Consider the following 27480-nt stretch of genomic DNA (forward strand, 5'->3'; position numbering starts at 1 on the left):
AGGGGCCAAAGACGCACATGCACATCTGGGAGAAGTGCAACAGTGGCAGCCGACTTGGCTGGAGGGAGAAGCTCTTCGGTGAATCCTTAATTTGATCACAGATTAATGATGTTAAAACTACCTAATTTCCTCTCAGCCCACTGGAAAACCATGTTGTTTTAATGACTTAAAAAGGGACTGTAGGAGAATTATGTGGGCATTTAATTCCATTTAAAAAGACTCTTTACATCACTATCAGTACTTTCTCTGGACTCCAAAATAAACAGCAAAACCTTGTCTGACAATAATATTTATAATCTCCATAATATTCATGGCAAAGATAACAGAAAATCTATTTTGAGCAATTCAACATTTTTGCTCAACAACTAAGAGAGAATATAATTCTGGCTTGAAAAAAAGCCAAAACATGATCCTGCTCTAAAAACAAATGCTGCTCCCCCCTCCCTTTCAATTTCCACACAGTCCCTAACTCCTGTATAATATAGGGTAAGAGCAGTCGGGTGGAGACAGTAAACTGGTCTTCTACCTGGAGCTCAGAGGACGTCTCGTCCTGTCTCAGGTGTACCGTCCCTGTCTCTCCCCTGGTAGGACAAATCGATAAAAGCTCAGGTGGCCATGTTGCCACAGCATTCTCCCAGACATCACACCTAAGGTCGGTCAGGTTTGGGCAGGAGAGCCTCAAGTCCCACAGGTCTCAGGTCAGTGTCTTAAAGGGGAATCTGATCAATGGTTTGCCTGTGATCTGTTTGGACTGGTGCTCTCCTGTGTGTCGGGGTGAGCTTTGGTCTGGACTCTCACCCGCTGACATCGAAATGATACAAAGTAAACAACATTTACATCTCCACAACCGCCACTCAACCATTTAATCTCTAAACTCATAAGTTACAAATAAACAGAAATCATTTCAATCCTGGAGCACAAAGACACAGGATATAGTTAATCAATTAGACACAGTATTTCCAAATAAGTTAAATTGAAATCTTAATATATTGTATTGTTTACTCCATTTAAATATTTTTTTTCCTTTCTTTAAATATAATTATTACAGATCTTGCAAAAATACTACACTGTGCATTGGCTGTCTGCTTGTTTAAAGAGTGCCCGGTGCTTCCTGGATTCAGATATGTACACTTCATTAGAAATCGCCTGGGAGGGAGTTTCTCTGCCTATTATCAACACCCTGGGGTTACCACGGCATCAGCTCCCTTCATTCTCCTCTTTCTTTCATTTGGTCAAATCTCAATTACCGTGGAGATGATTTGAAACTAATTTGAAATAAAATAAAAAATAATGAATATTCTTTTCTTGATTTGTTAAGTTCCATTTTTCCAAAAATAGTAAGTCTAAAAATATATTGCATATGCCATCTTAGGAAATCGACATAATAAAATATTCTTAATAAGGAGAAATTGTAAAGTAGGAGAATATATATTACCTCTTTGAGGAATCTGGGCATTAATAGAAATAAAATAAAAACCCAATGAGCAGGATTTGATTTTGTGTTCTGGGTCACGCTGCTCAAATAGAGGAAAGGTCAAAGATGGCTTTTAAAGTGTTAAAAACTTTTACGGCTTATCCAATGTTGAAGATCAGGGCGTTTGTGTAGGAAAGCAGTCGGGTACTCTTTACATTTTTAAAGGTACACACATACATACACACACGCGTGCACACGCTCTGACACTACTCGTTTTCTGAGTGACAGTAAAACACTTGCAGGTTAAAAGGCAATGAAAGAGTGTGGTTTGAAACTCACCACAACTCACAATTAAGTGTCAGACACCCTTCCCCAACCCGCATACCCCCCCACCCCCACCCCCACCCCCTCTAATCTCCAATCAATACACACCTAACGTGATGCCATGTTTGTCCGCACAGCGAGTCAGGCCTCATCCAGATGCCTTTTAAAAATCTAATCACATTAACAGTTTGGATACATACATACATATATACTGTATATTTATATAAGTATGTCAGCTGACTGAAAAATCAAATGGAATGACTTTAGTAATATATGTATATATATACTGTATATATTCCATGGGATTCAACAGCTTTGTGCATCAGGTAACATGACAAACACGCTGGCCGACTCTTCTACTGGTGAAAGAATAGAAATATACAGTTTGCACTGACAAAAGCAGCCATGACATATTCACCGTTTCCTTCTCCACGAAACACAAACACGTAAATCAGACACAGTATGTTCCCCCGGGAAGATATTAGTAGCTAGAACATAAAAAACAAAACAAAAAAAACCAAAAAACAACTGTTTGTTGTAATTAAGGAATGGATTAGTGCAATATAATAAGGAGACAAGGGCAGAAGTGCTGAGAAGAAGAGGAGGAGGAAGAAGGAGAAGGGTAAGGGAGGAGATGGGGACTCTGGCTTGTGTGACATCCTTTGGTTTGTCTTGGGGAGGAGGAGGAGGAGGAGGAGGAGGAGGAGGAGGAGGGGGAGGAGGAAGAAGGGGAATCGGTGTGGGCATAGAATTGAAACGGGTAGAACAGACATTTCAGGTGCAAGGTGAGCAGCAGGGTGACAACATGAAAAGTGCACTGTGTTTCTAAGCAGTGTAGAGCTGCAACAATTAGTCAACCCACCCTATTTTGATCATCTAATACCTGTTAAAGCCATTTGAATATAAAATGCAAATTAAATCATGATTTAAATGTGAAGGTTTTACATATTTCATGATGAAAAAAAAAACCAAAAACGGATCATCTTTGGGTTTTGAACTGTTGGCCATGAGACATTTGAAAATGTCTCTCAGGGCTGTGAGAAACTCTAACAGCCATTTTCCCATCACCTACAATCCATAAACGCAATGATGAAAAGATGAAAAACAGATCATTCGTTGCAGCTCTAACCAGCGCGTTTTCATGTCACAGCCGCCAGTCCGTCGCCAACAAACTCCCGACATCTCGGGACAACAGCGAACCCCCTTCTACTGTTTCCTAGTCGCATGTGGAGAGACTAGCTGCCTAGAGCTCTACCTGCAGGTCATAAGGCAAGTCACAGGGAACGGCAAAATAAACTACGATGAGAAACAAACAAACGATGAGCAGTGGGTGACGGCCCTCCTCCTGGTCTAGGCCCGATGAGGAGGGTCTCCACTCCACAGTGAGGCCTCTCTCCGTTTAAAAAGAGCTGCTCTAGAGCAAGGCTTCTTCAGACAGGGACTGTGGCTGAGATGAAAAATCAGTTTGATGATCTGTGGGCCTTTTCTCATCTCATCTGTGTATTTTCACTTTTAGAATCAGTTTAGAACCATTTTTTTAGTGTCCTGACCTCCCACCCCCCCCATCTAAAGAAGAAGCCCTGCTCTTGGTGAGGACAGATCTGCCTCACACACCCCTTCAGGTTCAGTATTTCAGTTTTGCGCAGAGATGAAAATGTTTGTGTCAGTGTCGGTGCGCAGTGGCACACAGGAGAGAGAGACAGAGAGAGAAACCCGCTTCCTCTAAAGCTGCTTGTTTGGTTTGATTGCCTGAAAGCCTCCTAAAAAACCATCACATTTATCCATTTATCCACACTGACAACACTCGCTCTCCCACTCTTTTCTTTCACACGCACACAGACACACACACACACTCTCGCACAGAGACAAACTCAAATCAGGAGAAATAAGACGACACTCTCCATTAGCTGCTCCTTCACCCCGGCTGGCTGAGCAGCGTTAACACCGAGCTGACAGCGCAGGCTTGTGTTCCCCCGGAAGCACCTTAGCGACGGACCATCCCTGAGCCACTGGCTTACAAATGGAACAAACATGATTGTTGTGCTAAGATGCTTTGGGGGGGGGGGGGCCCTGACAAGTCGCCCGCTTCAGCCTGGTGTTCAGCATTCCCAGCAGACAAAGGGGGCGGGGGGTTTTAGGGGTGGGGGCAAACAACTTTCCATGTAACCTCAGTGTTGGAGAAAGCTGGAAAAATCCAATCTGACCAATGAGGAGTCCCTTCCTCACTCTATCCAACCAGAAACTCTTGGTGCTCTGACTTAGATGGATTAATCACATCGTGACCCCGACTAAAGGATCTGTGCTTCGTAACGCGTCACAAACACTTTTTACGTCATCTGTCCCTCAAAAAAAAAAAAAAAAAGAAAACAGCCCCACCCCATCGTCCCCCCTTTCCCTCTGATCACGAGGTCCCCGGCAGAAAAGACGGGGGAAGTCGAATCCTCCGGCTCTCCCCCACCCCCCCGCTGAGCAGGAGGAGGAAGGGAGGGGGCGGGGGCTCGGTGATGATTTATTCATAGATGGCAGCCTCCCCGTCTTCCCTCTACTGCAGGTTCTTCAGGATGCGTCCGTAGCGGAAGTCGTAGACGTGCCGGCAGAGGTACACCAGCTCGGGGTCGACGTCTGTGGGCACACAGCGGTGGGAGGGGGGGGCGAAGTCGGGGCGGCAGGGCACCATGCTGGCACTGCCAGGTGGGGCGCCTTCGGCACGCCGCTTCACCAAGGCACAAAATCTGAGAAAGGAAAAAGGAGAGGGTGGGAATTAAAGGGGACATATTATGGAAATATCACTTTTATATTTGGGTGTTCGTCTTGCCTTCTGCCCCCAAAATATGAGAATTGACAAAAAATCTGTAATTTTCAGGCTCTCTAGGTTGAAATCCATGTGGTTTCATGAGCTCAGTTGTCTTCCAGTGATGTAACTAGCTTTCGAATTTGCATAATACCACCCCTACCTGGGACTGGTAGAAGGGGCAGGGCGGGGCAAGCAGTGGCTGATTTGCATTTAAAGGGGCAGGCTCTGAAACCAGAACGTGAACAGGGCTGTTTTGATGAAAAGAGCTGTGATGTTTGATCCTATGTTTGGGTATTTTGACCACATGTCTTTAAGACACCAAAAGCGGCATAATATGTCTCCTTTAAAAAAAATTTTTTTTAAAAGACATCAAAAGGTGATCTTCAGCCAGAAATCACATCTATATTTACGCCACTGAGCCATTATTTAAACAACGTGCGACTGAACCTGGGACTGGTGTTTCCAAATGATGTGTAGGAAAACTACCGGTGGCCCAGCATTCCCTCAAACTCATTTACAGCTGCAGTGTCACAGATGTGTGATAAGAAAGTCAGAAAAGCAGCTTCCTCATATCTCAGGAGCTGAGGTGCTAATTAAAAGGAAAGACTGCAAGCCTTCTGAATAGGCTTTCTGCTAACGACTACTGCTGTTGTCACTGTGTGTGTGTGTGTGTGTGTGTGTGTGTGTGAACTTACCTACAGTACTGGGCTAGTGGGAGAACGTAGCATCTGTCTTCTATGCAGGCCACACTATTTTCATCCTGATGCCGAGAGGCGAAAATCTCATTCTGAAACAAACAGTGGGTGTATAATGTCACATCATCACAAGTGCTTCCTATTGTGGAGGCTGAGGGATGAAGAAATGACAACGCTTTTCTGCTGTGAGCACAGAGGGACCCGTAATTGTTCATGTAGAATAGGACCGTGGCTCTGTGTTTTCCACCCTGTGTGCCATCACACACATGAAAACACAACAGAAATCTGCTCAACACACACTCTACACATCCAGCGTGAACAGAGACATGAAGAGGGTTTCACCATGTTTCACTTTCTAACAGAGGAATCCCCCCCCCCTCTTCAGACTGAGACCATAGAGGCAGAGGTATCATCATCATCATCATCATCATCTGGCGTCGTGGTTACACTGAAGCGCTAACCAGCTATCGACAGCTCCAGGTCTGCTGAGGGAAAGATAATGATGTCTCCGGCAGCAGTCGGCGTCACATCGTTTGTGCAGAGATGACAGTTCTGTTCGGCTCCCGGCACATTATTTATATCAGGATATTATGCATTATCATTTACTTATAATGCACAAATAATTGATAGCTGCAACATCTCTATTATAGCACACCAAATATATAAGGAATGGAATTGACAATTTGCATTGATTTAAGAGAATAATCTGTCCTCCCACACTAATGAACAATTATATTATAATGTGAAAGCACAAGATATAGGTATTTGACTTATTGAAATAAATATTAAACTTGCTCTAAAGGAGGCAAAATAATCAACAGGCCATAATGAATATATAGTAATAATGAGAATTTAATTTGGTGCAAATTTAAGTTGTTTCTATAATACATAAGTAGAACGAAGCAACAAGGTCTGACACAGCCTTACACATGAGAAGAAGAAGAAGCTCTTCATCAAGACACAGTGAAAAATAATCATGTGTCTTTATTTTCTCTGTGTGCTCATGTTAAGCTTCACCTGGGAACATTTTTAAATGTCAGTATTTTCTGTTAAAGGCCTGTGGAGACTCTTTAATGTTAGATGGTATCATGACATTGTGACATGAGAACCATTTCAACAAATAGAAGCAAATGATGTTATTTGTTATACAGCAACGAAACTGTTCAATAATCCCAAATACTGTAAACACTCAGTTTTTAGATCACTGTCTCGGTTTGTCTCCACCAACAAAGACTTTACTGGGATTGCGAAATAAAATATCAACTGTGTGAAAATGACTCACTTACACGAAGCGCATTGCATTCACTGGATAAAAAAAAAATCAGACACCTCATCTCGTAATTATGAGAAAAGATCTTGTAATTACGAGATGAGAAAAAGTGCCACACCTTCTCCTGATCTCGTAATTACGAGATATTTTCTCATAATTATGAGATAAGGTGTCTAATTATTTTGTTTTATCCAGTGAATGCAATGCGCTTCTGTACAGTGAAATTACGAAAAAGCTGTATTTTTTTTAACTCTAGCAACTAAATAAAAATAACAGTTTTTTTAATGTATCAATTATTTTCAGTATGTTTGGCTATATTCACATGATCTTTTGATCATAATGCCTTCTTTATTGATGTAAAAATGTACCTTTGGGTCTGACTAACAGTAATGCCAGCACTAATTAAATGGTAAATGGTTCATTAAATTAATCAGAATGGATCTTTTTCATTTTGTTTTAGTCCATATATATGTCAATAGTTCCTCATTGCTTAATTGTACACATACAATTACACATCCCATGTTACATTATTAGTTTAGGGTTTAATTACAGTTACACACATGCACACACACACACAGATTTTCAGTGGCAGTCTGTTTTCCTGCACAACTGTCATTCACCAGATGGGAAATAAAGACTTAGCTCTGTTCCACTGGAGCCTCACCTCACAGTGTGCGCTGGGATCTCGGCCTCCCTGGGTGTGCTCAGGTCGATAGTACCAGAAAAGACTCATCATCAGCTCTCCTGAGGCAGCAAATTGAGACACACATATGTACAGGTAAACAACCTCAGCCATATGTCCCTTTATCCACCCATCCGTGCACAGTGCGATCCACGGTATCTCACACTGATCCCCCTCCCCCACACCCCCCCCCCCCCCCCCCTCCTCTACCTGTTTTGGGGTCCTCCCACAGCGCCGATATCTTGGCGACGTATGGGAGGGATTTCTTCCTGGGGCCCGATCGCAGCAGCACGGTGTCTCTGACATGAATCACTTCACCATCCCTCTCGACTCCTTCATAACACTGCCGCAGGGCCGTCTCATCCTCTCCCTGAGACAGACACACACACACGCGCGCGCGCCCACGTACACACACCGACAGGGACAGATATAATTCTCATTATAAAGACAAAAAGGAATCTGTCACACAAAGCTGTGTGGTCAAAACACAATTATCATTTCCCCCAAGAGCAGATTTTTTTCTCCTTTCTGCCAGGCTGCTGCTGTGTGGTGTCTGATGTTTCTTCTACCAGGGCTTTATTAGCTAGTGGTAAACAAGAAAGTTAACGACAGAGACAGCCAGACTGGAAGCTCTCTGATACTGCAGGTCATCTTCACCGTGCACAGACACACTCAAACGTAACCTACCGCGATGAAGACCTCCCTCTCCGTGGGCATCCCCACGGGCCTCCAGCCGTTGGTGGCCCGTCTGCGGCTGACTTTCTTTTGCTTGGCGCCGCTGAGGCTGGGCACGGGGGACGGCTGCTTCTGGGGCAGCCGCGTGCGACCCATGGACAGGGAGCCGTTGGAGGGCTTGGGGCTCTGCGGACACTCCCTGGCCAGCTTTAACCTGGCCTGGGGCTGGTCGCGGCCGGACAGGGGAGTTAGCAGGTGGGGTTTAGTCTGGGTGGAAGTGGGCACGCTGGACAGAGGGCAGCTGGACATGGGCATGGAGGGGGGGACCAGAAGAGACGGGCTGTGGTCTCCCTGAGGGGAGGAGTAACCCTCTGGAAAAGGAAAGGGTACAGAGGAAAATTAAAATTAAAATCACACTGCCCAAGACCAATCAAAAGTGTGGCATATTCTCTTCAATCTGGTAGAATTTGATATTGGTACTGCTAAAATCTCCAGAGTTATTGGGCTTTTTATTTTGCTGTCCATCCAAAAAAAACACTGTGAAACCAAGGCAAAGTGCAGTATCTGCAACGAGTACTGTACTCCCTACATTCTATGATTTACTCTCTAATTCCATTGGAGTAAAAACAAGACAAAGTGCCGTATCTGTAGCTAATACCAAGCCAAAGTGCAGTATCTGCACCAAACCCAATGTAAAAGTGCAGTATCTGCCATACAACTGTCAAAATTGGTCACAAAATATGCCATAAAATGGTCAAAATTGGTCAGAAAGACAAACTACAAAATACATTTAATTCAGTCCACCTTTATGTAATCAATTATAGACTTGGCAGTTATTCATAATTTGATGCTTAAATCTGACAATGATAACACAAAAAGCTGTTTTTCTCAGTTTGGCATTTTTACAGATACTGCACTTTGCCTTTGTAGGGCAGCCTAGGGCAAGACAGTGTAACTGTAGAGAGATACAATTATATAATCTTAAAGATAAGATGAATACATGAATCCATCTTAAATCAACACCCTCAGGTCATATGTGTTGCTACAGCAGCTTTACATGATCTGGTACCACCATGAGCTGATGGTGGCTCATGATAGCAAACTGTGTTGTTGTGGTCACTCTGAATGAGCCCATTTCATGGTTCCCCTGTAGATGAGTGTACAAACCAGCGCTCCTCTTATCGTATTCATCAGGCCTTCTATATATAAACACAGGCGCTACAGAAAAACTTTACATACTCGCCTCCTGATGAAGAAATAATTAAGTCAGTGCTCCAGGCTGTGGACACTTTCAAAGCTCATACCAACAAACAGACACAAAAAAGAAAATAAAACACAACTGGCTTGAGGCACAAACTTAACAACAAAGGAATCTTAAGTTCTGTAACAAGATCCAAACATAACACCGAGAGAAATATTTCTTTCATAATAACAGCTATATGGGAAAAAACTTGAAGGGATAGTTCAACATTTTGGCAAATTGGCCCATTGCCATAATCCCTATAGTCATAGCAGTAGGTTTGTTACCTTTATTTGTCAGTGCAAGCTGTTTTTAGAACGGCGGAGCAGAGCCGCAAGCTGCTCAGAGCGACGCTACAGAGGCTCATGGGATTTCTTGGTTTCCCTCATCAAACTCATCAAATACACACTCCAACAACTCCAAAACGCTCTGGTGGACAAGTTGTGACCTGCACATTCACCACGCTATGAGATAACGGAACGTTAAGAGACGGAGTTGTTTTCGAGGTAAATTCATGCAAAACCGCAGTTTTTCAGCAAGCAGTCTCTGCATTTACCTTGAAAACAACTCCATCTCGTAATGTTCTGTTATTATCTCATAGCGTGGTGAATGTGCAGGTCACAACTTGTCCACTATAAAGTTTTGGAGTTGTTGGATTGTGTATTTGATGAGTTTGATGAGAGAAACCAAGAAATCCCATTAGCCTCCGTAGCGTAGCTCTGAGCAGCTCCGCCGTTCTAAAAATAGCATGCACCGACAATTAAAAGTAACAAACCTACTTCTGAGACTATAGGGATTATGGCAATGGGCCAATTTGCCAAAATGTTGAACTATCCCTTTAAAGATGAGTGAACCTGTTATTGAAAATGTTAAATATGGTCATTTTCACATGATCTCGTGGTTTGGCTCAGAACAGGTCAGATCAGCTCCTTTTGCCTTCAGTTGTTGTTTTTAGAATAAAATAGAATGTCTTTATTGTCTTTGCAACAAGCACAAAGAAATTGAAAGGTCCATCCTCCCGCTTTTACTATATTTATTTTTTTAACATGTCCACATGTGCATTTTGTTGGTCAAGCAGAAAACCAACAGTAATCTCCATGCTCCACTCACCTGTTTTGATGCTGTGCGTACATCCGGTGCATCCTGTGCTGAAGGAACAGGCCCTGCTGGTGACGGGAGGCATGGATCTGTAGGTGTAGCCGCTGATCCCGCAGGCGTCGCCGTAGCAGGGCGAAGCCACCGAGTTGCAGTAGGCGGGGTGAGTCAGCGCCGAGGCGTGGGACACCCGCGGGCCAAGCAGCTTGGAGCCGCTCATCCGGTCGGGGCACAGGCTGGAGTGGGCGAAGTTCAGGGGCCGCGTGGCCAGGGCGGGCTGCGCGGTCCCGGCGTGCGTCGGGTGGGCGATGTGCACGTAGTAGCTGGAGAAGCAGTGGTCGGCCGTGCAGAGGCAGGGGTGGGGGCTGAGGGCAAGGGCGGCGTGCGGGTGGGAGTGGGTCAGGGTCGGGGAGGTTACGAGGCACTCGCGCTTCACGGGGGTCATGGCTGTGTTCAGGGTCTGCTCGTCGGACTCTGCGTAGGGCTGCTGGCCCAGGAAGAAGGCCAGGCGGTGGCAGTACTCCACCGAGCCCTCGGGGGGGGGGCAGCAGTAGTAGGGGCTCAGCTCCGTCTCCAGCTGCTCCTCCTTCACCTGCTTCAGCGGGTAGGCCAGCATGCTGCGGGACTGGTAGCCCGGCTTGGTCAGTCTGTGGGTGCAGCTGCCGGGCTCCCACTCCACTTTGGGCTCAAAGTCGGCCTTCATCTTGCAGGCCGCGCAGCCGCTGTGCAGGGGGGGCGCGCTCTTCCCCTTCTGCTTCTGCGGCCGCCCCTTGTGTTTGACTCTGGTGTGCTGCCTCGGCGTCGAGGCCGCGGCTGAAGCTTTGCAGTCCGACGCGACGGTGGCGGTGGGCGCGGCTTTGACCCTCTGCTTGCTGGTGGCCGAGGAGCTGGTCAACTTGAGCAGAGCGGCGGCGTTGAGTCCGGCCAGCCGTCGGGGGGCGGGGGCGTCCAGGCTCTCCTGACTCATCCCCCCGCTCTCATCTCCTCGGCCGGCTTTGGCCTTCTTGACGGGCTTGGGGCTTTGGCACAGTTGAAGTCTGTGAGACGTGGAGGCTTTGCTGATGTTGCCACGTGAAGCCTTCGGGCCTCCAGGGACTCCGCTTCTGGCCGGGTCTGCATCCGGGGAACCCCCTCCTCCGTTTGTGGGTTCTTCCTGCCTCCTGGCCTGTTTAGCTGCTGGCTGAGGGTCAGTAGCTCTTTCAAGCAGTAAACTGTTCACTGCCTCGGCATTCAGAGAGGCCAGGCGGCGCTTGCGGGGTTGTAAGACATGAATAGAGTCGGCGTGACTCTGGCCGGCTGATTTTGATTTGTTTTTTGGTGACGACTTGGCCTCTTTTCTCTCCTTTCTTTTCCCTTTTTTGGGTTTGGCTTTCAGGGGTAAATGTCGGTGCGCATTGTTTCCTTCCCTTTCTTCAGGACTCTCCTTCTTACGGATGCTCTCCTCCAATCGGGTTAGGAGGACGTGACAGCTGAGCCCTTCCTCACCTGAACCCCCCGCCCTCCCCCGCAAGGGATACAACTTCCTGTCCCGTTTCTTGTTGCGGCGCCGCTCGACCTTCCTGTTCTGGTTGGATCTTTCTTTCCTCTCCGCCTTGTGGCTCATCTTCTTGGCCGTGTCTTTCCCCTGCTTGACGACCTCGCTTATCTTCTTTGTCCTGCCGAATCGTAGCGAGCGCTCGGTCCAGGCGCCACCCATGGTGCCACCATGTGTCCAGAGAGGACAGTTGTCCCACCACTCGGCGCTGCTGCTGCGGCTCTGCCTGAGGGAACCCTTCTGCCTTGCGTGAGTCATCACATGCTTCTCCACAGGACCTGGAGATAAGAGACCAACAAGTGGTAAAAAAACTCTAGTTTGTCCTAGTTTCATTATGTATCTGTACAGTTACTCGCAAAACAACGCTGTTAATTGGATCCACAGAGAGCAGGTTCAACGCTACACATGTTCTACATCCTACAACATCTTCAAACTTTGTGTTTTCTCAAGAATCGCACAGAAGCTGTTAACATCAGCACCACAGACTGATCCGAGCACAGCCGCTGTGGTCTATAGAGCAGTGTGAGGTCTATTAAAAACAAAGCAGGGACCATTAACCTCATCCCAAACATTGTTTGGTTGACTTAAAGACTTAAAAACGAGACAAAGCTGGAAAACGTGTGTAGCGGAGGCAGAAAGACAACGGAGACAACAAGACGCAAACAGAACAGGGACATCGACGATCTCCCATAAGCCTCCTTGCTTAGACTTAAGTGCAACAGCAGCATCTGACTGGATGCACGAGGAAGCTTCATGATGAGTACATTCAGCTGTGATCAATAGCGCCAGCTACTCCACACCTGTTTCCTCTCATTAGAACATGTTTGTGTGTGTGCGCGTGTGTGTTTTATGTTGTATTGAGGAAACTGATGCACTCTGTCATTCATTCACCGCGCTCGTTGCCTTATCACCTAGTGTGCACACAGCATGCAAATAACAGCTTGTTAAGGGCAATTGTTTAGTCTGAAATGTTTAGTCTGAAAGGAAAATGTCAAAAAGGCTCCGCTGTAACATTAAACACCACAGAGGAAAAATAAGACAAACAAACAAGTCGACTAAATGCCTGTTTAACCCTGGTGACGTTTTTAGCACATTCATTTCACCGCTTCAAATTACACATTGTCCACATTACGCAGAGAGACAGAGAGATGCACACAATCTCATTCACACATCTTACTGTATGATAGAACGTAAATATTCCCAAAGCTCATTGTGAAATCATTTAGCGATTAAACTCACAAAATCAGCATCGAACAACCAGCTTGGGAGTTTCTGTAAGAAAACATAAGTAACCAAAGAATGAAAAAGGTAAAGCTGTGTATTTATTTTACACTGGAGGTCATAAAGATTTATTGTCTGCCTAATGAGACTCATAATCTCTCAGAGACTTAGATCTGCATTTACAACTGTACATACAGTAGACTCTGCACCACCAGGAAAACAACAAACGCAGTTATACATCTTTCATCTTTTAACTTTCATTTTCTAAATCAAATTGAGTTGTTGTTGCCCGCCCCCCCCCCCCCCCCCAAACTCACATGGGCTTCCCATAATGAGCTACAATCACTTAATCAAATTCCCCCTTAAAGACTATTTACACACATATTTACGTTTTCTTATTTATCTGTGTTTCTAAAGCTGCAGCATTTTCCTCAATTGACTTTATAATAATACAGACTATTTCATTGGTATCAATTTACCATCTTTAAAAAAACCAACAACATCATCCCATGATTTCTTATATTTAGCTTTTAAATCTTGTCACATTTCTTCTGTATAGAGTCAGGCTGCATCTGTTCAGACTGGCGCAGCTCTGTGTGGCACAGGATTTCCCTGAAGTTTGAACACATTCATGAACAGAGACTCTGGCTCAACCGTCAGCTCGCTTACAACCGGAGATTTTTTAAAAACATGTTTGACTTTGCCTGCTCCAGGCTGACTGGGCTGGTGCAGCGTGAAGGCGGCCCACGGCTAATGACGTGTGGGTGATCCTGGCAATAGCCGATACAAGTTTAGCTCTGGGGTTAATGAAAGCTGAAGCAACTGTGATTTCTTATTTAGTCTTATTAACTGGACACTGAAATTTTTTATATATATATATATATACATACATACATACAATACAATACTAAAAAGGGAGATTTAAATGTGACTGGTTTTCGTTGGTTTGTTTGAAGATATAAAGCCGATTTAACTTGTTTTTGATATTGATCTGCTCAGTGATGTGTGATCCCTCATCTCTTCTCTTTGCCCTGTCACAAGTCGGCTAACTCCAGACCGCACCACTCAGACAAGATCTAATCAGTTTTGTAGTGTGACCTTGCCGACTGGGACTGAAATCCAATACCTGAAGGGAACAAACAAATTCAGAGGTGCTTTCACTTCATACTTAACAATCTGCGTCTGTAGCCTATGCGTATATTGGTTTAAAGTAGCTCGCTGACATCCAGACATTCTTTTCTACTTGAAACCGCCCCACTTCAAAAGCCTTGATGCTGAGCTGGGTCACTGCCGGGAAGTGTAGGTGGGGAAACACTGAGAGAAATAACCTGCGAGATATTATCTCAGTGGCAGTGCTCTTTGCCAAACGCCAATTTGGCTCTTTAAGAACAGTTGGACCTGGCGATCCTCAAGAAGTAATTTCACATTTATAGGAAGATCAATGGCCCTGCGCTCCGTCTCTAATTGGTTAGAAAACAGATCATCAGTTCCTCTCAGAGCATCAAACGGCAGCCTCACCAGGATCCTTTCTTATGATAAGACTTGTGAGGTTTCTCAAGACTCTTGAGGATGTGTGAGCAGACCAACATCCCGCACCGACTTAAACAACGACTCGACAGCATCAGGACGCACAACTGAAGTTCAATTGTTACTTTTATCTTTCATGTGTGCACAAATTGCAATTCAATTTTAGAAAGTCTCATAATGATGTGTCACTCAATGCAACACAGTCAAACACAAAAAAGTGAGTATCACACACACACACACACACACACACACACACACACACACTCACACTCACACACTGCACATAACTTTGAATGTACCACACAAACATGTGGGCTTACTTGTAACAACAGGCCACAAAAACAATGTGTTGGGCTAGTGGTTCCCAAACTGTGGCCTAAGGACTCTAATGGGTCTCAAGATAAACCTAAGGAGGTCGATGACTTCTATTCAAACTCTATTTAACCTCCTGGTTTTATATTTTGAAGCAGCACACAAACAGTTAATAATGTTTTATAAGACACTGTGACATTTATAATACACTCTGATGAAGATGTGTAGCAAGTGTTTATTTATGTCTCTGGTAACAACCATCACACCTCATATAAATAATCCATAAATGTGTAAACCAAACAGAGTAACACAGTTGTGAGCTTATAAACAGCAGCATAACTATCTGCAGCGGTTCCTCAACTCACAGAGACTTTGATTTCAACGCATCTTTTTCACATCTTTTGCTGTATCATAAATGATAATTGTGGGATATCTGTCGATTGGATTATATGGATTTTTACTGTGGGTTTTAAAGCATTTTTAACAGTTGTGTACACATTTTACTAACAAAACTGTTATTTATTGAACAACTATTATCCTGACAATGAGACCCAAATTTAAAAGAAAGTCACAGGCCATGGTAATAAAACTGTTAAAGAAATGTGATTTTATATTTTATATTTGTGATTACATCTGTGTTATTAATCATTCACTGACAGTTTACAGACCTGTTTGCTTTAGTTAAATGCAACTGTTAGATACAACTACTTAAAAGCCTTTAACTCGGCTACATCACAGTGTGTTATGAACATGATGCAGTAATTCTAAATAGGGGGGTTAAAAGAAAGTGTCAATCTGATATATTTTTTCTTTCTTTTTTTTTTTTTTACTTTTTCATAGGGCCAAAATTCCTCATTGTATGAATGAAATTCAAGTGAGAAGATGAGCTTAATAGCATGCTTTAGTTCTTAAGAAAAAAGACTCCATAAGTTCCCTTCCCTCAATTTCTGAAACTAATGAAACTGATATGACAATCACAAATATAGTGTAAAAACAATTACTATTGTTATAATTGAATAAAAAGACCTTAAAAGTTTAACAAAGGCACTCAAACTTAGCACAGAAACACTTTCACCCTGAAATGAATCCAAAAACATAGATAATTTTGGAATCAGAAAAACGTTCAAACACCTTATACCCTGCCTTGATCAAAAACCAAAAATACACAACAACCCCTCTTTTCTTTTAGACTCTAATAATCCTCGTGCAGTTGCTCATTTGTTCCATTTTCTTGCCAAATAGTGAACATCTTCACTGCCTGGCTGCAGCACTCACAGCTCATGAAACCAGGGGATCACAAACACTAACCAGCCACACAGCCCGACAGGAGACAGAGACACCTTGCAGAGTAAAGCCCAAACTCTGCTCTAGGTCACCTGGTAACAAAGACTCTGCTGTCAACTTCCAGGTGTAGCTACACCCAGCTCCAACACACACACACACACACACACACACACATCAGACATAAAGTCAGCAGCAGGATCAGACGCAGACAGTCCCAGCTGGTGACGGGCAGGTCTAACATGTTGAGGGGCATCATGGAGATAAAAGACTGTGCAAGAATTCCAAACATTAGGTCACTGCTGCTTGTTTTTCTTCTGAGACTCGCACCGCAGCCTCGGGCTCGATCCACATCACCATCCGCATACATGCACACATGTAGCCTATAATACACACACACACACACACACCGACACAGAGGAATACAGTAGGATGGGATACAGTACAGCTTGACGTAGCCTGCCCATCTGAAGTAGCCAGGCTCTAAATATGGGCTGTAGAGGGGAGGAGGAGGAGGAGGGGAGGTGGTGGTGGTGGTGGGGGGGGGGGGGGGGCTGCCCGAATATATACACACACATAAACACACACCGAGCAGAATAAAGGGCAGTCACCCCTCCTGATAGCCGAACATTTTCTAACCGGATTCCTCATTACCGACACGGTGGCTTGGTACCGGAGCCCCGGGAGGATCTGGCACGTAGCGGCGGACCCAGACCCAGCGACTCGCTTCTGCTGCACGAAGCGAAAAATGGGCTGCGCGTTCCGGTGTGGACGGCTGGTCCGGCTGGCTGTCCGGCCGGAGCAACTTCACACATTCAGGGACCAAATAGCAGCAGCAACAACAACAACAACACACAGGCACAAAAAAAAAAAAATCCGAGGTGCTAACTTACGGCTCTACCGACACGCTTCCTCCTCCTGGCAGCCGGGGAACCGTCGAACAAATCTGCGGGTGGAGGGGAGGAAGAGGAGGAGGAGGAGGAGGAGGAGGGTGGAGGAGAACTGGTGCGATGGCAGAGCTCCGTAACTGGGAGAGCTGGGGAGGGAGTGGAGAGGAGAGAGAGAGAGAGAGAGAGGACGGTCGGTGGCGATGTGTGTGTGTGTGTATGTGTGTGTGTGCTGCTCTTCCTGGTTGGGCTTCTCCACCGATTTGCAGAAAACTTAATCTGAACCAATTGGCACGCGGAGCAGCCTCGCGGACACCCCCGTCCCCCAGTGACGGACACGCGGCCGCCTCGCGCTGTCAACTCAACTCGCTGTTTCTCTGTCTACTTGGCTCCGCTACGTTACAACCAACACACGGCGATAGGATACATCATGGGCGATGGATGTTAGGCTTCTCCTCCTCCTCTTCCTCCTCACTCCACCCCCCACCACGACAGACAGACGACAGACCGACAGACCGACAGACAGACCCACGCTGTCATCTGTCGTGACCAAACCGCGACAAGTCAACCAGCGGCCCGGTTAAAAAAAAAAAGAAAAAAGAAAACTCGTCTCAGTGTTGAAGATGAACCGATATCAACAGGGTCCCATGTGGTGCACGTGACCGATGGGGTTTTAAATGCCCCCCCATTTAACAAAGTTGGGATGAGTTGAGGGATGTGGTGGGGGGGGAGAGCCGCTCCAAAGTCACTACAGTCCTCTCTTTATTTTTAAACACTTAGCCTAAATGAAACACATACCGTAGCCTAATTGATATTCTGATTAATCTGCGCTCCATGCGCCGTTAAATGGAGGCCACAGCTGGAGGAGGTGGGGGGCGAGGCACCAGATCAAGTTCAACCACCAACACCAGCAGCTCAGCTCAAGGAAACATACACAATGCACTGTGCATTGTGTATTGTTGAGTTAGGCTACTACAACAGCGACTCTTCACAGAAGTTGCATCACAGGATAACTGTAACAAGTGGACAGCTCCCTGGACTCCCTTATTTGAACATTGCACATACCTGTAGGCCTACGTGTACTCAGCTCTCTCTATAGTGTACGTGCATTTTGTCTTTGTGTTTTCCACTGTAGGCTACACCAAGTCAAATGCAGATGTAACAAAATCTTGGCAGTAGCCTAAAGGCTATTCTTATTCTAATTCTTTATGTAAAAATCTAAAATACCTTCAAAACCTTATTGAAGCTAACTAACAGCAGTTTTTATCAGTGTATAAAACGTATGCAGCAGTTTTTGTGTTGTAGCTGGCTGAAGTGGAACAACTTCTAAATGTGTAGCTACAGTTTATCCATCAGGTTGAAAACCACTTCATTTGCTAAATGTTCACAGTAGGCTGCACAGGGGTGTGACCTGCTGATGACAGCACAAGAGAACCGGAATAGGTGCAATACTCAATTAAAAACAATATCAAAGATTTAAGTGAGAATAAAATATATGTGAAATAGAAAATGAATGAATAAAAGTAGAGGGGTGACAGTAGTGTTAGTTAAGTGCAGCTGTGTTGTTATCATAGCCTCAAGTAGATTTATCTATCAAGTTAAATATAGAAGACAATTTTGTGAATACTGGAATCATGAGTCCAGCCCTTATCCTCAGTGTGTTAAGGTGTAATCATATCAGTCATACATATACAGACTTGTACACTTATTTAACACATGCTTTTTATTTTTCAACACTGAATCAAACTTTATTGTCAAAACCTCCAAATTTCCAACGTAAATTTACAAACGACAGGACCTGAGTGTCCTCAAGGAAAGCTATGGCAATAAAAGCTATATGTCTCTCTTGAGTGTCATAGGAGTGAGAAGTGATAGAAAATGTATAATCAAATACAATGCAGGTATGTTATGTCAGTAAAGTTCTTTTTCCATTCTTACCTCACTTCTTTTTCTTTCTCTCTCTCTGATGGGCCCTGTTTTCTCTCCCTCCACCTTTGATTCACGTGTCTGAGTTCCCCTGGTCACTAAGAGATAATTCCTGGGCCTCACTCACTTTTCACCTTCACACAGTTGCAGCAGTTCCTGCTAGATGTTTGTTATATTTTAGTTTACAATTTTGTCTATGTTGGTCTCAGGGAACTTCTTTATTATTTATCTTGTCCTTTCAGAAACCAGCAGCCCAATACGTGTCCTCCTTTTCCCCATGAAAATAAATCATTATTGGACTCGAATTTTGTTTATTCATCAGGCATCCTGACTCAACACCTTTACTTTTCACCACTGCATACAGAGCAGACCAGAGGCAGGCAGCTGCACGGCTTACTCAGCTGTGATCATGTAATCCATTACCTGTGATATACAGTAAGGTGGAATAAGACTGAGACACAGGATGTGGAGTGATGAGGGCTGGAGCAGCACGCGCTTTATAATCAGGGCTTTCTAATAAGATGCAGCCACTGATGTTTTGACATGAGGCATGCCCTCATCAGAGGAAAAACACAGGCAGAGGCAGTGCTGATTAAATTGTCTGCACCCCACTAACAGATGTCTCTCATAGGATGGAAACTTCTGGGTGTTGCTCGTCATACTGCTCCAGTGACACCCACACTGCCGCTCCCTCATCTTATGTCACTGCACCTTATTATAATGCTCTCATCATTTCAGATCCCGGCTGTTGACAGGGTTTGGCACTGATCTGACACATTAGTCAACATGTAGAATTGAATAGAAATAAATTATATAGCACTAATATTTCTATCTCCTGTCGACTGACTGTTATTGTGTCTATCAATTTGGCCAAAAATGGCAAGTTGAGCTTGTTAGCTCCATATTTCTCACCCACCAGAGTTTCACAGAGCACTACAAGTGCCCTGGTTTCTCTGCTTGTTAAAAAGCTCTTTCATGCTCTTAGTCGTCATGGGAAATATTAGGTTTATCTGTTTTAATTGCACCTGGTCTGCAAGGAGCTTTGACTACAGATCGTTAACCTATCACTCAGTCTACAGGCAGGTCTGAAAGGCAATTTTGTTTTAGATGTTACATAATCTACAAGAATCCACAAGAACGTGCCATCAGTGTAGGCAGCCACTCTGCTACCTTATCCAAACCCTAGATTTTTTTTTGAGTGAAATGGTGATGAAAGCTAGAAAAGCTGAAAGAGCTGAATTATACACTTACTTCAGTGAAAGAGCTGAATACACAGTTATTACATCAATTCAAACTCTTACGGGCCGAGCCTTTCTGTGAGCTGTGGGAAAGCAGCACGAGTGATTCACACATTGTGCTGTGTCGAATGATCAATAGCATTCACTTCTCAGGGAAGCTGATCCAATCAGTTCTATTATTACATTATAAAGAGAATCACATTTTATTTGTCTTAAAAAATGTTCATTATTCTCAAATTGTACACCTGAAGATGTGATAATAGAAAACACATCTATCAAAATCAAATGTTTGGCATTGATTGGGACACAGGGTGAGTAGGGGGTGTAGAGGGTGGGGGTTTTATAAGTGGGCAGTGTCGATAAGATGACAGTGACACTTAAACCGAAAATCAACAATCTGTAGACATGAAGAGTAGCTGTAAAAACCTGGCTCATGGTGCTTACAGTCAGAGAAGCCTCCTCTGCTGCACATCCTCCCTCTCAGCGTGGTCAACATTCATATTCCCAGTAGCCATGCACAGGAATAATGTTCATATTGAACGATTCTGCAGCGAAGCTAATATACAGCGGCAATGCGGGGACATGGAGCTGCTGCTGAAAGGAAGTTTCCACCATATTTCAGTCTGATGTTGACCTTTGAACGTATTTAAAGCTGCACTCATCAAGATACATTTATACGTAGACAATGAATCAAACGCACCCTGCTCAGCACCAAGTGGCAGAGAAAATGAAAGCTACCGTGAACATGGGAGAATTCAATAGCCACATATTTCCAGTCTGAGTGGACAGAGACCAATACAAAGCTAAAAAGAGACCAGAGGTTGGATGTAAATTAGACAAAAGGACACAAACGCAAGTCAGTTAAGCTGATACAGCTTTAACCATGAGGAAAGTGTTTCCAGAAATCCAAATTAATTGATTAACTTTCACAGATTGAGCTGGACTCAACTTTTTGTTTTGGAGGCAGGAGAAGAGTTTTATATTCTTCACTTTACTAAAAACAGGGCTGGGTAGAAGTTTAATAATTAAAGGGATAGTTCAACATTTTGGCAAATTGGCCCATTGCCATAATCCCTATAATCATAGCAGTAGGTTTGTTACCTTTAATTGTCAGTGCATTTAGAACGGCAGAGCAGAGCCGTGAGCTGCTCAGAGCTACGCTATGGAGGCTAATGAGATTTCTTGGTTTCCCTCATCAAACTCATCAAATACACAATCCAACCATTCCAAAACGGTGGACAAGTTGTGACCTGCACATTCACCACGCTATGAGATAATAACGTAACGTTACGAGACAGAGTTGTTTTAGAGGTAAAACCGATGATGCGTGTTCCCATCGGGGGCAGTTTTTCGGCAAACAGTCTCTGCATTTGCCTCGAAAACAACTGTCTCATAACGTTCCGTTATTATTTCATAGCGTGGTGAATGTGCAGGTCACAACTTGTCCACCAGAGTGTTTTGGAGTTGTTGGATTGTGTATTAAAGCAGAAGTAAGTGATATATTTGTGTTAATATAAGTCTTAAATAGTTATATCTTCCGACAGCAATCACTTACATAGAGTGTTTGGTCTGAAACACGGGTCTGTCAGTCCCTCTGCTCTGCTCTGAGCCGAGGAGAAAACATTTATCGTATCCTACAGTTTTTATCCAATGAGGAGAGAGAACGGCATGCAGGGCTGTGTGTGCAGCCAAGGGATGCGCCTGAATGTGGTGACGTAGGGACGAGGACTGTTATGGTGCGTTCAAGGAAACTCGTAACTCGTGTTTTTCCGACCTGTGAAGTCGTACCAGTTCGATCTGGTACGAGTTCACGGGTGGGAAGTTACGAGTGGCTGTTATAGTGACTTTCACAGGTAAAACAGGTCGGAAAAACACGAGTGGGTTGCCTGAAACGCTACAAAGTCGTAAGTTGTGACTTGAAGCTGTAATTTACGGTTTCAAAAGCCTACCTGGAACGCAGCATTAGCCAAAACGACCGGATCGCTTACTTCTGCTTTAAGTTTGAAACCAAGAAATCCCATGAGCCTCTGTAGCGTAGCTCTGAGAAGCTCGTGGCTCTGCTCCGTCATTCTAAAAATAGCTTGCACCGACAATTAAAGGTAACGAACCTACTGCTATGACTATAGGGATTATGGCAATGGGCCAATTTGCCAAAATGTTGAACTATCCCTTTAATTCTTACACTTTTAGTGGGGCAAAGAGGAAAGAGCAACAAAGTAATGACGAGCTGCCTTTAGCCTGGTTTTGGTTCAGGAACTAATTGAGTGAATTGAAAAGAATAGATGGACAGTGGAGAAGTGGTTTACACTGACAGAGTTTCAGGTTCCATGTCTGTGGACATTTTGAGGCTTGAGATAGAATCAGTTTCAGTCACTGTGAATCATCATGACGCAGCCTCTCCTCTCCGTGGAGAAGACAACGACCGTTTTCAGCTGCTCGTTTTCTAATCTGCAGTTCCTTGAATGTTTCACGCTGAAAACACTGTTTGATTGTGGGAGAAATATCACTTAATTCATAGTGTGGAGTCTGTGTGTGTGTGTGTGTGTGTGTGTGTGTGTGTGTGTGTGTGTGTGTGTGTGTGTGTGTGCGTGCGTGCGTGCGCACGCACGCAGTGATCTACTGTAACAACAAGAGACACTATGTAGCAGCTGTTACAATGGTACTTTAAACCAACACATGCAGCATATGTCAGAGCATTTTGAAATGAAATCTGTTCACCAAAACACTTCACTTCCAATTAGAAACCCTCTAGAATGACTTGATTTCATTTACCCAAATACATTTCAAAACACATTTTGCAAGGTCTTTCTGGTATGAAAAACTTTGATTTAGCCGAGAGTCAAACGCAGAGATAGCGTATTTATTCACTCTCTTCCTCACTAACATGTATTGGAGAGAGACGAGCTGAGGGAATAGTGAATACTTTTTTATAGTTTTCAACAATAAAAGCAGAGGGTTCTTCCCATTTCTCAATCCAATTTCCAACTGACACATAGAAGAATCAGTTACTGTGGACCAGAGCCTGGCAGGGCATTAAACATTAATTCAATCATCAGGAAAGAGCTTCTATCGGAAAAAGGGCCACCATGGGTTAATTATGAAATTAAACTTATTGCCCTGTAAAAGGACAGTGCCACATTCATTTCCACAGTATTCACAAGGATCAGTGGCAACCCTCACAGTGTGATGTCAAATATGTCAAATAAAAAAGGCATTCATGTGTTATTATTATTTTCAAATTACTGAGCTGGGTACCTGGCTGTATAGGTGCAGGGTTTCCTCAGGACAATGACTGAGTGAATATAAACAAGCCTCTTCCAATGAAACCAAGCAACCATGACATTAATCTCTCCTCTCATCGGAAGGAGCTCCTGTGCAGCTCCTCGAGTGACAGCCAATGTAAACACACACGGATGCACAAAATATTTAAGTGTGAACACACACATGAAATTAAACTGATAGTCACTCAAACAGGGCGAGAGCTAAAGACTAGAGAGGCACAGGTTTCAGAGAGAAAGAGTTTAAAAGGTGTTTGCTGTTAAAAGCTAAAGAAAAAACTAATTAGTCATAGCAGAGTTGTACAGTAGTTTTGTTTTATAATACTCAGTACAAAACTAATTATTGTTAAAAAAAATAAATTAAAAAAAGGCTAAAAAAGTTTACTGCACACAAGGACATACAACTGCAGAAACTTAAATTAAGACCAAAGTGCCGTCAATTATTAATAAAACAAAACGGTGATGTACACGGCTGGGATAAAATTAATGGAAATAAACACAATATATGAAATAAGATGTGGGTATTTAGAATATCCAAAGCAGCCTCCAAAAACATTACTAATTGCCCATCATGCATTGATGATTTAAGCATTAGATTTGCATGTTGGCAGAGGTCCATTGCCAATTCACAGTGAATTGCCTTTACAGTAATGGCTCAGTTATTAGTCCTGCATGGCTTTTTAATGACAGGTCTAGGTGTGAGTCATTAAAACACTTTTATATTAAGTTTTATGACATTATTGATGGTATAGGTGGAGTGAAGGCTGCTGGATCAAAAAGACAACGTGGTGTAAAGAAGAGTGTCTGGTGAAATATAAGCCTGCTGAGGAAACTCCAAAAGATTAATGTTCAACTACAATAAACTAGTGAGTCAAAGAGTGGCCTGGCTGCAGATCAGTTCTTACATTTACAGTGCAGGATAACATCACAGCAGAGGCAAGTATGATAGTGTGGACAAAAGAAAGTCTCACATCCAGGTTAAAGGTAGCTGTTGGTTACACATATGGAAAAAATAAGGTCTGAATATAACTGGCTGAGGAACTTCTACTTTAATTCAACCACCAAAATCTTCACTTCCTCTGACATTAAGCCTTTTATTAGGGAGCTCACCGACAGATCAGCGGTGGTGGGAGGTAGCTAAGAACATTTACCCTAGGACAGTCTCCTCTACATTTCAAAGGGACGTTTATTTTCTATTCAATGTTCATTTGACTGCTTGTGATCGCAGCGAAAAAAAAAAACTCAACATCTAGTTTGTCACATTCCAGTGAATTCTCAGTAGTTGTACCAAAGACATTTCTGCCCTCAAAACCTCACACATGGTTTCATTTAAACAGCCGTCCGAGGTTCCAACAAGGTTTTATTATCCTATATTTCACATTTAAGAAACAATCCGATCCAAAGTCTAAATAATGGGAAGAAATCTGTGGCGCAGAATTTAGTGTTTTTAGTCCTTTAAATCGTTTAGTCAATTAAATCATCTTACAACCCCAGGATTCAGCTTCTGACCCTTTGTACACTTGACCCTGAGCCTTATAACCACTGCACTAAAATGCTATTAGCATTGACATATTATAAACTATCTAATAATAAGCCTTATTATCATTTCTGTGGAAGCAGAGCTTTTAATCTTGAATTTATTGAGGACATTCTGCGTACAAGAAGCCTACATCTTTACAGTTGAAGGAGTAGCCTTATCTTTACATTGATTTTGCAATCTAAGGCTCTACCATTTCCACTACTGCTGATTGTATTGATCATATCATACTAATAATGCTTTTTGATGCACTTTCCAACTATTTAAATGGGGGCTGTATTTTGTATAATGACATACAAAATAGTAAACAACTACACCAGGTTCTCCACAACCCAGTCAGATGAAACATCAGTGCAAACAGCAAAACTGCCACCACATGGACACACACTCTGCAGAGGTTAACACAACACTGTGCAACAATGCTCTTGAACATACACAATGATCTCAAATCAACTCTTTACTCCTGGGTCTGAGCTTCATTTGCAGGCACACCTTCTGCCAAAAGGAACTAACTGCTGCACTTCTGCTTCTTTGACCACTTTTCCCCCCTCACACACTTCCCAACGGTGTTGTATGCTGAGTATCATTACTGACAACTTTAAGCCTGGGGGCATGGGGTGTGTGTGTGATGTCATAACAGCATCATTCGTTATGAGCTCATTGCCTTTACGACCTAATTGGCAAACCGTGATGTGGGCTAATTGCTTTGGCATTTGTGGAGCCTCTTCATATATAGTAGCCTACCTGAGTTAACAACTGTCACCACCCTCCTCCTCCTCCTCCTCCACCCTGTTTAAAGGCCCAATATGAATCACACTCAAACAGCAAATCACACCCTCAAGAAATGCCACGGGCGCTCACTGCCATGAAGTTTGCAGCCACTCGTGCGTGCGTGCGCGTGTTGTTGACGTGTCTATGCGCACGCACGCACACACAGTGGGGACTGCTTTCCAGGTGAACACAAAGCGCATCCATCCAGCCAATCATAATATTAGTGAGCTCACGGGCTCCTGTGTCCCTATCATTGACCTTGTTTCAGTCTATTCCGCGGACAGAGCACTATTATCCCTGTGGCACTACACTTTGGTGGCTGGTGGTGGTGGACAAGAGGGAGAGGAGGAGGGGGGGTAGGGGAGGTGTGGGCTATGATAACACACATTGTACGGCCAGTCCGACAGAGTACCACTCCCTGGGAACCTCCTTCATGATCATGGCCATTATCTGCCTCTGCAACCTCCACAGATATGACTAAAAAAAACACACACACACGCACACGCACTATAGGCTACATACACACACAAAAGGGGGAAGCTGCATGGCCACGCAGCCCCTGCTCTGCCTGAATAATAATAACAGTAATAATAATTATTATTATAATAAGCTCAGTGAGGAATGATAACGTGGAGCAGAAGCCACTCACCGTACCGTGGCTGTGTGCTTGTCAGCGGTGTGAGGAGCCAGTCGGGGCACCTTGTTTTCCACACGGCTCGGTGAGGAAACTCAGCCCGGTCCGGCCGCTTCCACCGACGCTGCTCAGCTCAACTCGAGGAAATAAACGCGGACGTCGCCGACGTTTCGGTGGGCTCGAGGGGAACCCCTCTCTCAATCCCGATCGCCAGGAGAACAACTCCGTCCTCGTTAAGAAGAGGTAACACTCCTCTCCCGACACGAGTGGGCTTTGCTCAGGCTCTGCTTCTTCTTTTTTTTTCCTCTCTTGCCCATCCACTCCTCCACCGCCAGTAGCCTACACGGCTGCTGCTGCTGCTGCTGCTGCTGCTGCTGCTGCTGCTGCACACCCGGAGTGCTGCTGCTGCCGCCGCCGCCGCCGGAGATCGAGTCTGCAGCCCGCACACACGTCGCTTATATCCGTCACTTGGCATTAACAGTGAACGCAGCTTTCAGTTTGCGCACCAGTCAGTGTGTGTAGCTGCTGAACAACAACTAGCAGCACAACATGACTGACTGACTGACTGGCTGGCTGGCTGGCTGCAGCGCTGACAGACCGGAGGGCTGGGCCCCCCTCCTGCCGTGCAAAGTCGAGAAATCCTCCGCAAAAAAAGTCTCTCTCCTCCGCCCGAGAGCTCCTTCTAAAATATAAGTAACAAATGTGTTTTACATAACAGCAACAACAAGAACATCCTCATCCTACTTCTGTGCTGAAGCATGTGATGGCAACATGGTGAGGCTTTTAAAGGCGTAGCCACGCGTAACTGCAGGCAGGGGCTGCCTCGCATGGACCCACCCCGTTAACTTTCTTGGAGGGATTCACGGTGGCAGTAATTGGACAGGGTGATGACTGTCAGGCAGAGGCACCTGTACACAGCTACACCAGGTGGGCTCTTGTCCAAGAAAACCTCTCCTGTGGTGCCAAGAACTGCAAGTACAGTAGCTATAAGTGAAACCCAAATGATGTAAGCTGTATTCTCAAGAAACCTGAGTTATTTGACTGTGAAAATCCTGCATTACCCCTGAAGCAATACATGTATGGAGGCTTTTATCAAGTCATTGATATTGACTTTGTAGGCTTGTTGCATTATGCATTTTAAAAGT

General features: G+C 44.3%; 1 protein-coding gene across 2 annotated transcripts; it reads right to left on the minus strand.

Annotated features, from left to right (window-relative positions):
* Positions 1-1006: 1006 nt before the first annotated feature.
* Positions 1007-27097, minus strand: LOC146962078 (bromo adjacent homology domain-containing 1 protein). 2 transcript variants are annotated; one of them, XM_085770536.1, is made up of 8 exons: positions 26725-27097; positions 26351-26688; positions 10205-12001; positions 7867-8225; positions 7390-7549; positions 7162-7241; positions 5228-5319; positions 1007-4470 (listed from the first exon to the last, which is right to left on the minus strand). In XM_085770536.1, exons 3-8 carry the CDS (start codon positions 11979-11981, stop codon positions 4281-4283), a joined length of 2658 nt encoding a protein of 885 aa, XP_085626662.1. In that variant the 5' UTR covers positions 11982-12001; positions 26351-26688; positions 26725-27097; the 3' UTR covers positions 1007-4280. The 2 variants fall into 2 exon arrangements, with proteins under 2 accessions (XP_085626662.1, XP_085626663.1); XM_085770537.1 differs by lacking the exons at positions 26351-26688; positions 26725-27097 and adding an exon at positions 16958-17066.
* Between the last annotated feature and the right edge of the window lie 383 nt (positions 27098-27480).

The sequence above is a fragment of the Trachurus japonicus genome, chromosome 24, assembly GCF_045865225.1.
Source record: "Trachurus japonicus isolate A0001 chromosome 24, Traja_1.0".
Lineage (NCBI taxonomy): Eukaryota > Metazoa > Chordata > Actinopteri > Carangiformes > Carangidae > Trachurus > Trachurus japonicus.

Coding starts and splice junctions, on each gene's coding strand:
- LOC146962078 (XM_085770536.1), bottom strand. CDS start 11,981: ATGACTCACGCAAGGCAGAAGGGTTCCCTCAGGCAGAGCCGCAGCAGC. Junction 8,226..10,204: donor TACGCACAGCATCAAAACAG/GTGAGTGGAGCA, acceptor TTCCTTTTCCAG/AGGGTTACTCCTCCCCTCAG. Junction 4,471..5,227: donor CCACTAGCCCAGTACTGTAG/GTAAGTTCACAC, acceptor TTCCTTTCTCAG/ATTTTGTGCCTTGGTGAAGC.